The 11,494-nt window shown below is 34.5% G+C and overlaps 2 protein-coding genes across 2 annotated transcripts; one reads left to right on the top strand and one right to left on the bottom strand.

Moving 5' to 3' along the window:
- The first annotated feature begins 2,560 nt into the window (after window positions 1–2,560).
- Window positions 2,561–5,147, top strand: LOC113758018 (pirin-like protein). Its single transcript, XM_027301049.1, has 7 exons — window positions 2,561–2,867; window positions 3,078–3,127; window positions 3,387–3,425; window positions 3,534–3,562; window positions 3,652–3,714; window positions 3,826–3,929; window positions 4,325–5,147. The coding sequence occupies exons 1-7, from the start codon at window positions 2,647–2,649 to the stop codon at window positions 4,806–4,808; spliced, it is 990 nt and encodes a 329-aa protein (XP_027156850.1). The 5' UTR covers window positions 2,561–2,646; the 3' UTR covers window positions 4,809–5,147.
- Window positions 5,148–9,149: 4,002 nt separating this feature from the next.
- LOC113758016 (putative late blight resistance protein homolog R1B-8) lies at window positions 9,150–11,108 on the bottom strand. The gene has a single exon (XM_027301047.1). The coding sequence runs from the start codon at window positions 11,106–11,108 to the stop codon at window positions 9,150–9,152; it is 1,959 nt and encodes a 652-aa protein (XP_027156848.1).
- Between the last annotated feature and the right edge of the window lie 386 nt (window positions 11,109–11,494).

Genomic DNA, 11,494 nt, shown 5'->3' with positions numbered 1-11,494 from the left:
AAAAAAAAAAAACACTTGTTACCTTGTAAATATGTGACATTGATCACACGTTGGATAAATAGGGCAAATTTGTGATATTTGTTATTCAAACCATATTCAATCTTCATAAATCTACTTTTACTGGAGGATTGCTGAATAGATCACCATATGTCCTCCATTTTTGTCATAATTACAAAATTTTTCTTATTCTCTTTACGATCACACTTCTTTTTCCCTTATCAATTTTAACATGGACTAGCTTTCACTACAATATGTAGCATATTATCTTTCACCAACATTTTGTCCTCTCTTCTTTAAAGTCTACATAATAGTCATTTTGACACTTCAAAAAACAGATGTGAAAAGAAGAAATAATGTAGTAAGTCAACAAAACTTTCAAATTCAGCATTATTTTCCCATATTGTCAACATTCCTATAACAAAATAACCATGAAATAATGGGTATGATAAGAGAGTAATTTGACACAATATATTTGTTGTTCAAAAATCTAATATACCTCCTTTAATAAAGGGAGATTTTTTTTTTTATATATCAATACTGTAATTGATTTTTACGGGTGCTACGTTTTTCCTCGCTCTCCTCTTCTTGTAACTTCTTCTACTTCATTTTAATAAACTGGGATTCATGCTTAACCATTCACAATTTTACCCTCAAGATCTCATGAGATTTTCTTAAATAAATTTATTTAAAAAATTTTGTAGGTTCAAAATTTTTTTTAGATACTCAATTTGGACTCATTCTTATCTTCCAACCTTTTCCCACCCCCTTCTTTTCTCCAAGTCTTAACAGATTCTTGTCAATTACGTCTAAACATGGATAGCACACAGGAAGACCAGATCTTTTCTTCGGAACTTGTTAGTTGGCAAAATCAAGATAAAAAACAAACACAAAAAGACAAATAGTGGTATTTGTTTGATTAGTAGTGGTATTTGTTTAGAAAGGGTGTTTGTTCTAAAACATCAATGTACATGTCAATGGCTAATACTAGTAAGCATGAAAATGGGTAGAGTATTACCAATCGCAACTCAGATCTATTGTGTTTTTCTTGAATTTGGATCCAACTTTTCAACCTAAACTCTACCTAGATCCAGATTCTTTACCAAAATCATGGGTTTGGATAGGGTCTAATTTTGCGTGATTCATCTCATGATATAGATCTGAACTTAAACCCTACCTAGAGGCTACACTCATGAAAGTTCTCATTTCAATTAATCATTTTTTCTTTCTCAAGTGGTGTGCTTAATCGAAGAGAATTATTGACGAATGAATACGTAAATTTTACCCTTTTTTGCATCTAAATCTCCTCTAATCAATTTTACTTATAATTTCTCTCCATTCTAACAACACGTATCTCATTTAATCAATTTGAATTTTTACTTTTTATCCATATATGGTAACTTTTCTTAGTGTAAATTAATTGTTATATTGTTAAATTTATTAACATTGGTACAAATTAATGAATGATTTATATAAAAATAGATTGCTGCTTTCTTTTGGTCTTGAACTGAAAATGATTATAAAATGGTTTATAGTTATTTTCACGAGAAAATTTAATTACTATCTTAAAGAATGCCTATTACTTTTTTATGTATTATATTATTTAATGAATATTATCACATTCTAATAAATTGATGTATAAAAGTTTGTAAAGGCTAATTTTCTAATACAAACGTGAATAATATGTATAAACATTGTTGATGAATTATTTATGTTTTGCATCGATTCATAACTAATTATAATTTTTTTTAAAAAAATCAGTTCTAATGCATGGGCTAAATATTAGTTATCCACTTGTAGCTAATTTCAACCTTCCCTTTCATACCTGTACGTTGAACTTTAAAGCAAATGAAGAGCACAATTGATTTCACACCATTCCACTTCTCACTTTGGCTTTTAGTTCATCATCTTTCTTTTTTCATTTCCCCCCCCCCCCCCCCCCACAAAAGTCAAACACTTTATTAAATTCACCTCAAAATTTTTTTTTGGCTGATTGCCAAAGTTTATTATGATTTTTCTTTGGTTAATTTTTCAATGAAGTCCTGCCATGCTGTCACGTAAAATACCCCAAAATTTTAAATTAATCCACTTCCCCATTTACAGAAGCATACTTTACGTTTACCCCCAAAAAAAAAAGATTTTTACATCTTCACCCCCAACAAGTAAATGTTATTCAATCGGTTTATATATCATTTAGTTAAAAAAATTTTTTGCCCAAAAGGAAAAACTTTTGGAATAGATTCAAATCCTAATAAAGCTTCCTTCTGGGGTCAGAAATAGACCCATATTTTCATATTTTAAATTATGTTTTTACTTTGAGTAAATCTTCTTCTTTTTTTTTTTTTTTGGGCCAACGGCTCAGGCTAGTAGTCCACCATCATGGTGACATGAGTATGATGTCATCAAATCATTGGTCCAAAGAGGAAGAAGTGGACCCATTTCCAATTTCCCCCACGCCCCCTTTAGATTCCCAACCAACCCCAGCCTTCCTGGCTTCCCGCATCCCCAAAGTCGTTATAAAATACACACACTCACACACTAAAATTATACGGGAACACCACGGCCATCTTTTCTTGTTCGGCGTGTCCATATATATATATATAGACAAGAAGAGCAAGAGTTGGAAAATCAAGCACAAGCAAATATTACATGAGAGCTTTGTCTAGACAATTTCTAGTGAATTTGCATCCAACAAGAATTGCAAATACAAGAAACAACAAAGGAGTTTACAGTTTTATCAGAGGGATAACCATGTCTACGTCGTCAGACCAAAGTTCTGGTTTTGATAGTCCAAGACTTGTTGTCAAGAAAGTCTTGGCTAAGCCACAGAGTGAAGGGGATGGTGCTGTTGTTAGAAGGAGCATTGGCAGGTAATTTCTTATTTTTTTTTGTGGGTTTTTTTTGGTTTGTTTAATGAAATTATGTTGTAGTAATACGTAGGCATTGCATCCGGGAACGTGGTTTCGTAAATTCTTGCATTCTTGTTTTCTGAAATTCATCTGATTTTGAGCATTTTTGGTACATTTGGTGACATGGGTTCTGATTATCTCTGAATTTTGTTTGGTTGAATGGATGGACAGGTCTGAACTGAAGTATATTGATCCTTTCCTCATGTTGGATGAATTCGCAGGTACAATTTGCTAAAATCCTAGTGTTCTTGATTATGGTGTTTCTGAAATAAAACTCTGCATATGGTTTTCTTCATGATTCTTTGGATAGAACTTTTACAGAATTCTTGAATTTGTGCTGAATTTGGTAACGCATTCTATATTTTTTGATGTATGATGCGTTTCACAATGTTTTATCTGTTTCAGAGCTGTTTAATTTTGCCCGAAAGCAAAATGTTGCTTAATTTTGTCTTTGATTGTTGATTCAATGTGTTCTTGCAGTTTCACCCCCTGCTGGATTCCCGGATCACCCGCACAGAGGTTCATGACACACACATTTTACTCTGTTTCAATCAAATTACCTGATTCTGTTTTCCATTCGTTGGATTTGATCAGTTATCTTACTTTCTGCTCCCTGATATTGTGCAGGTTTTGAGACTGTTACATACATGTTGCAGGTAAAGAGACCAACTTTTTGTAACTGAAAATTCTGTCCTAGATTACCAAAATTTATGTATGACCGGAAATTTGGACTCGTTTTCTTTAGGGAGCTTTTACACACCAAGATTTTGCTGGTCACACGGGCACAATCCGCACCGGTGATGTGCAGGTAAATTTTCATACCTTCCTTACAACTTTTTCACTGAAGTATTGTACTGCTAATTTAAGAACTAATGAAAAAACTCAGTAGTAAGCAATTCCTATGTGGGGTTTTGTGCAGTGGATGACTGCAGGAAGAGGCATAATTCATTCGGAAATGCCTGCAGCAGGAGGTACACAGACAGGTCTGCAGCTTTGGATCAATCTTGCTTCCAAGGACAAAATGTAAGTTACCAGGCATGTCCATTTTCTAGTCCATTTTGACCTGATTCCAGACACATGTACTGCACAGAATATATGTAGATTACCTTTCTGATTAAGACATCGAATTTTAGCATTTAGCAGGCTATTTGTGGATTGTGACATTACTCCATTAATTTTAGAAAGTCATGTTTATACACGGTGTTCTAGAAGGCTACTTTCTGCGAATTTGTGTTGATCAATAAGCCCTTCTATTTGATCCACTAAGGTTCAGATAAGTGCCTAATGATTTCAGAATCTTTTTTAGTAAGGATGGTACTGGTGCCTAATGCACTGTCAACAGTAGTACATCATTAGTCCGTAAATATTGACTTATTGCTACTTTCCTCTAATAAAATCGCCCTCCGTACTCATTGCAGGATTGAGCCAAGGTATCAAGAATTGCTGGATGAGGACATTCCAAGGGCAGAGGAAGATGGAGTTGAAGTTAAAGTACTAGCAGGAGAATCAATGGGAGTCCATTCTCCGGTTTACACGCGAACCCCAACAATGTACTTGGATTTCGCTCTGAAACCAAGAGCTCAATATCATCAAAGCATCCCAGAATCCTGGAATGCTTTTGTGTACACAATTGATGGAGAAGGGGTGTTTGGAATACCGAATTCATCACCTGTTGCTGCTCACCATGCTTTGCTTTTGGGTCCTGGAGAAGGCCTCAGTGTATGGAACAGGTCTTCCAGGCCACTGAGATTTGTTCTAATAGGAGGGCAGCCACTGAATGAACCAGTAGTTCAATATGGTCCTTTTGTCATGAATACACAGGCTGAAATTGATCAAACTGTAGAGGATTATCATTATGCCAAGAATGGCTTTGAAATGGCAAGGCACTGGAGGTCAAACTAAGTGGGGCAAATCTTCAAATGCATCAGAAAGTATATTACAAACTATAACAAAAATTGAGAAGAAATAAAAGGTTACAGTCATTTTCTGTCAATGTCTGTCTTTGTCTGCACCAGTACACAGCAATCATGGAAACTGAAAAGAAAGATATTTTTAGTCCTGTGAGGAAAAGGTTCTAGAAACCTTGAAATGAAGGTGTAGATAAAGCAGTAGCTTATGTAGGTGGATTTTTCATTTGGGATTGTTTCCTATTTCTAAAGCAGCTCTTTTACTTGTAATAATAGGTCATGATTTAAAAAGTTTCCCATTGCCATCATTGTTATTAAAGAATTCTTCCTTTTACTTGAGATCAAGAATATGTTTTATGAATAACAGGATGTGGCTTTTAATGAGACAAGTCCTCTTGCCATGTGCACAAGTTCAATTCAGTACCATAATGTTACTGGTTGATTATCTCATGTTATATGGCTTCCAAATTTAAATGTTAAATCAATCCACAAAAGTCAATCATCTCAAGTTTAAGCGTTAAATCAACTCAAAACTGTCGATAAAAAAACAGACAAATCATCATATCATATGATCAATGAATTTCAGAAAAAAAGGACAAACATTTCAATTATGGTCCACAAGTTTAAGTATTGGTTCAACCCACAACCATGGAGTTGTTGGTTTAAAAACAAACAAGGCATTGTACAAGTCAATAATCTCATATCATATGATCCATGAATGTAATCGAAAGGACAAAATAGGAGTTAACCATGTTTTTTTTTCAATAACAAGAAATTAGGAAAAAAAAAACAAAGTATTAATTAATTCACACTAATAACTTCTAGTAGGAGTAAATTTAGGTGGTGGATATGATGGTGGGGTTTGGTTTACTTGTGAGTTGATTTCTCCATCAAAAGCAGGTGACCTTCCACCTAGAATGCTATTGCCGGAACCACTTGGTGGCAGATATTGATTTGGCAATCAATGAGGATCTTTGGGTAATTGGATAATTGGCTACATGTTCCTTAACGTGGTCACTTATTCCATGACCTTTTGTTCACATCTATTTGGCTTTGTTTATAGTATTGACCTTGTGGTCCTATATACAGGGCACTCTGCAAAATCACTATGTAAAATGTGGGATTTCATAAGATTCCTTTTGTAGATTACCAACAATTGGTTTATCATATGGTTTCTATGCATAAAAATTTATGGTCCATCCAAAAATGTTATGGGAGCATACTAATGGAATTTAATAATTCGAGGCTTAAGTACATTTGTTTAGAATTTATAGGACCAAATTGTTAGAATGCAAGTACTCTGATTTAGGAAAAAGAATTCAAAGAAATTGAGTAATTGACGACTAGAAGGAAAGTCAAAATGTAGGATACCCTATTGCCCGTAAAAGTGATCTTACTCCCACAGGAATATGTCCATGGTGCAATATGGGTCACTAAGCGGTCACTTCCAAGATAGAACAACGAACAAACGACTATATCGATCGTCGATTCACAAATCAAGTTTTTGACCTTGTAATGGATTACCTTATATCAAAGTTTCTAAAAAGAATAAAAATACAAAAGAGAAGAATAAAAAAGAATTTACTTCAAAACCCAAATCCTCTATTTATAGGAACACAAGAATAGAGATGCATGTACCATCATTATTACAAAGTACATGAATTTAGAAGTTATATGAAAGAACTAGTAAATTCCAAGAGGTACATGAATTTAAGAAGGAATCTAAAAGGGAATGAATCCAAGAGGTTCATGAATATAAGAATGAATCTAAAAGGGAATGAATATATTAATTAAGCTTAGGAAAAATGCATGAAGAACACTTAAATTTAAGGCAAAATTTCCAACACAAATATGTTATAATCAATATGCTTGTTCACATTATACACTTCTATCTTATTTGAATGTCTAACTTCTCTTGCTATTTCTTCCATAAGAATATTAATTCTATTAAAACGAAGACTTTAAACTAGAAATATTCTTTTGTACAGTTTATACCCCCAAAAATGATGGTTATATGTTGTAAAATCTTTTTTGAGTTCATGGGGCTAATGTAGCAAAGTAAGTTCCTCATTTTCTCTAAAAGCAAATATGTTTTCAGCTTTCTCTTAATATCTACATTCAAATATCTACAATTGAGTTTATTAAGATACTCGATAATTACTAGTATGAAACAAAATGAAAGTTAAAGCTTTACTTCAATAAACGAGTTGAGATATATACAAATCATGTATCAACTATCAAGCTTTATTCTAAGCGCAAAGGGTAAAGAACATATTAATGGATAGAGTACGAGTAAAAATTGCAGTTTTAGTCCTATGCATGCTTGGCTAGTCTTACTATAGCCTAGTATGTTTCACTTTAGATAATATTTTCTTCCTTAAGAATTGCATACTTCTCATTTAGATCTTCAATTCTTAATTTTTCTTGACATATTTGATCCCTCTTATTTCTAACATTATACTCTTGAAAGGCATGTTGGATGCTGGAGGAGTGGACTTGAAGTGCAAATTTCATAAAGATAAGAGACCGAATTTAAAAATTTAAAAGGTAAAGGACTAAAGTTAAATTATTTATATCTTAAAGAATCATGTATGGTAAAGATGCAATATCGGGAACTAATAATGAAATTATTTTGTCATACGAGGAACCAAGACTTGTTCTTCCTACATTTTCTTTGATTTGTACTTTGCCCCATATGTGGTAGACAAATCACATCATAGTTTTCTGCCTCTAGAGAATTTGAAATGTATCACAATGTGGCTTGTTATATAATGAGAATTTTAGTGTATCAAATGCTCTTGAAAGAATTGTAATATACAAAATAGTTATGTTCGGATTTCTATTTTTTTGGAGTTTTTTCTTGAAAAATGTATTATAGCAATTTAATGTATGCATCAAAAAAGTAATTGAAAAATGTATTTGCGAAAAACGTAAAAGTCACTGGATTGTCTTCTATTTCACTTTATTTACACCTTATTTACACACATTGATTTGCTTGCATCATCAACATATTTTCCAATCACTTTTTTATCTCACATACATCACATCAAAAAAAATGCTATAATACTTTTTCACAAAATTATTTCAAATAATTTACAATCCAAACACAAGGTTAGAGTAAAAAGACTAGGATAGAATAGATTATACAATAATTATTGTCTCCGAAAAAAAAAAGACTAGGTTAGAGTAAAAATGTTGAAGAAGGATGTCATGAATATACCTTTGGTCGCATATATAACAAAACACCGTTGAAAAGCCTATAAAAATTATCTTACATGGTGTTTTTAAACTTCAAATGAAAATTGTTAAGTTTATAACTAAAATTTATAAGATCTATTTTGATGAAATTAGCATAGGAGCATAAGCGTTGCACATAGTGGGCATTTGTTTTAGGAATACGTACTAAGATAATTTTTAAAATTAATTAAAAAGAATAGAAATTTAACTATTTAAATTTCTTATTGCTATCAATTTTCTCCTCCAACAAAACATATAAATCATTTGTTTAACAAAACCTTATCGATAGTACGTCTTGGTAGCAAAATATAGAAAATGGTTAGCTATATTGTCAAAACGATTATATTCTTGCCAGAGCAATTTCACTTTAAATAATAGTAATACCTTCACGGACCAAAAGTAATCATATTTTGTATTGTAAAGATCCACGGAATACAAAAGCGCCAAAATTGGAAACCAAGCGAACGTGGGACTTGGTTCATCTCTAATTGATTCTCTCTCCATTTTCCGCAGTATTCATCTAGATGTATGACATGTATTTTCATTTATTAATAAGAGTTAGAATTAGTCAAATTTAAAATGACCATGATGTGTGATGAAAGTGAGCCAGCATGTGTGATGAAAGTGGGGCATGACTTGAAAAGATTATTAACTGACAGTTAATATCCCTAACCTATAAAAGACTAATTGAGACATGATTTGCTGTCAAGGCATGTTTGAAAAGAAATAGCACAAAACCATCATTAAATTCAGCAAAACGAAATTACACAAAATAGGCCAACAGCAAAATATCTGAATAATCTCATTGATTGTTTCCACCATATCTTGACAAGAAAAGAGCCATCGATCCTTTCCAACTTTTACCTCAATCTTCCACAAAAGCACCAAAGAAAGCCAGACCACCAATTACAATCACAAGAGGAAAAACCACCGTAGCAATAATTAGTTGTTTGTTCATCAATTTCAATGTGCTCGCGCATGCATTACAGGCCGATTAACGGTAATGACAAATGGTAAATATAAATTAAAAATATCTACAAGCCGATTAACGGTAATGACAAAAAAGGAAATTACCAGATATTGCACCAGCTGATGCCCTTCAATCTATGATGATGATCTTCAGATTCACATCATTTCCATAATTATCTTTCTGTTCTTCTTCAATTTCCCGTACTAAAGATTTGACTCTACTTCCGCAATGCGCCACCTGAATTGTTTTTAGATTAGATATACTCCCTAAACAAGCAGGCGTCTTTTCCAATTTAGAAATTCTTTGAAGATTTAATTGCTGAAGACGCGGGAAGTAACCATAACCACTGTCAGGGTCTGCCTCTGTCCACTCCTCCACCTCTACTTCTTCCAACGTCAAGACCCTGAGTTTAGGGAATCCTTTTTCCATCAGCTCCCACATATGGCCGACCATTGACTGCTTTCTTAATTCGAGGACTTCAAGATAGGGTAGTTGTTCAACCAATGACATTTTTCTACAGGGAAGACCCACATTGTAAAGACTCAACTTCTTCATATTCATGGGAAAGGAAAGCTCAACATGTTCCCGTGAACCTAAGGTGAGTGACTCTAGGCAGTCTAGTCGACTCATGTTCAACACTCCATTTCCAGTCCGTTCATCGGAAATATTAAGTCGGCGAACGTTGGGAATCCTTCTCAATAAGTTCTCTCCCTCTTTATAAAGACGCAAACAAGAGAGTGTGCCTAAATTGGGTAAAGTGGAGAGGTTTTCAACACCTTTGTCGTTGGAAGATACACGAATAACAACGCCCATCTTTGCATGTACATGCCTCAACTTCTTCATGTTCCAGATGCTATCTGGCAATGAAACTATCTGGTGAGAATTTAGACAGAAGGTTTCCAAATGTGAGAGCTTGGCTATAGATGGTGGAATGAATCGCATGCGCTCTGCTTCAAGGGCTAAGTACCTCAAACGAAGAAGTGATTCCACTTCAGCTGGAAGCTCGTTCAGCCTTAGGTTAATGCCCTCTAAATTCAGAACGTTAAGACGTTTGTAGATGCAAAAAAGGAAGGAGATGTTAAGCAACTTAAACTTATGCAAAAAAGCAGTAGCATCAAAGAATAGCAGACTGGCTAAATGCGGACAAAATAGCCTTGACTTTATAAAATCTTCTCCACTGGAGCAAATGGACAACCGAGGTAGGTTGGGATGCTCATTAAAGGTAGAAAGCTCATCATAACCTCGCAGGACCTGAAGAAATTTCTTTTCTTTCGCCTCGCCCTTACAGAACTCAAATATCAAATCGTGAATGTAACAAGTTTTGACTCCACCAATGGATCTGCTTTTACTTACCATAACTAAGTTTCGACCAATTAGATCCATCAGATATTCTTCTGCAGTATCCTCTGATCTCTTTCCTTCAATTATTTCCACAAATCCTTCTGCAATCCATAGACACATCAACTTCTTGGCACCAATTTTTTCATCTTCTCGAAATGCAGCAAAATACAGCAAGCATGCCTTCAAGTGGTATGGTAAATGCTCATAACTGAGCTCCAACGACTTCTTGCACTGGTCTGTACCAGACACCATGGTTGAAGTTAAACTTTCAGCAAACTTTTCCCAAACCAAAATATCATGCTCTTTAGTTGCTAGGACTCCAGCTACAACAACAAGTGCAAGTGGCAATCCCCAGCACTTTTCAGCAATCTCCATTCCCAATCCATGCAATGCTTGAGGACATTCTTCTTCTTCTCCAAACACCTTCTTCAGCAGCAATTCGGAACTTTCTTTCTCACTGAGTGGGTGAAGATAGTGAGGTTCTCCACCATAATGAACCTGTGAAGCTACATTAGAAGATCGACTCGTAAAGATGATTCTACTTCCATTCTTGTCATTGGGGAATGCAGTTCTCAGCTCATTCCATACCTTAATGTCCCAGACATCATCAAAAACAACAAGATACCGATTCTTCAATAGCTTTTTGCAGAGCTTTTGAACCAAGTCATCTTCATCCAGATTTTGAAGCTCATCCTTCCTAGAATGTTTGCCATCAGAGCACAAAATTTGAAGTAACACATTTTTCATGTTAAATTCTTGAGAAACAGTGCACCAAAGACGAATGTGGAAGTGACAGGTTACTGAACTATCATTGTAAACTTTTTTGGCTAAAGTGGACAATCAATCCGTAGTGACGGGAATCTAGGAATGAATGCGGATCCCTATCAATATAAAAAGAATATATAATTAGTTACATTACCTTTCTCTCACTCAATAGATCTATCTGGTCTGATACGGTACAGTACAATACGAGACGATGGAATGCAATGGGATAGATGGTAGAGGGCTGCCTGCGCCCAAAAGCGATGATTCACTTGTCCCCTTGTCCATAGGGACCTCGTGGCATACAACCGAAACGACTCCCGCTAGATAGCCGCCCCTTTCTCTCTTTTTAGAGCCTCGTGGACGGACGA

The sequence above is a fragment of the Coffea eugenioides genome, unplaced genomic scaffold, assembly GCF_003713205.1.
Source record: "Coffea eugenioides isolate CCC68of unplaced genomic scaffold, Ceug_1.0 ScVebR1_3499;HRSCAF=4721, whole genome shotgun sequence".
Classification (NCBI taxonomy): domain Eukaryota; kingdom Viridiplantae; phylum Streptophyta; class Magnoliopsida; order Gentianales; family Rubiaceae; genus Coffea; species Coffea eugenioides.
The sequence above is the reverse complement of the archived record's forward strand: the minus strand, read 5'-3'. Positions and strand labels throughout refer to the sequence as shown.

Coding starts and splice junctions, on each gene's coding strand:
- LOC113758018 (XM_027301049.1), top strand. CDS start 2,647: ATGAGAGCTTTGTCTAGACAATTTCTAGTGAATTTGCATCCAACAAGA. Junction 2,868..3,077: donor GTTAGAAGGAGCATTGGCAG/GTAATTTCTTAT, acceptor ATGGATGGACAG/GTCTGAACTGAAGTATATTG. Junction 3,563..3,651: donor CTGTTACATACATGTTGCAG/GTAAAGAGACCA, acceptor CGTTTTCTTTAG/GGAGCTTTTACACACCAAGA.
- LOC113758016 (XM_027301047.1), bottom strand. CDS start 11,108: ATGAAAAATGTGTTACTTCAAATTTTGTGCTCTGATGGCAAACATTCT.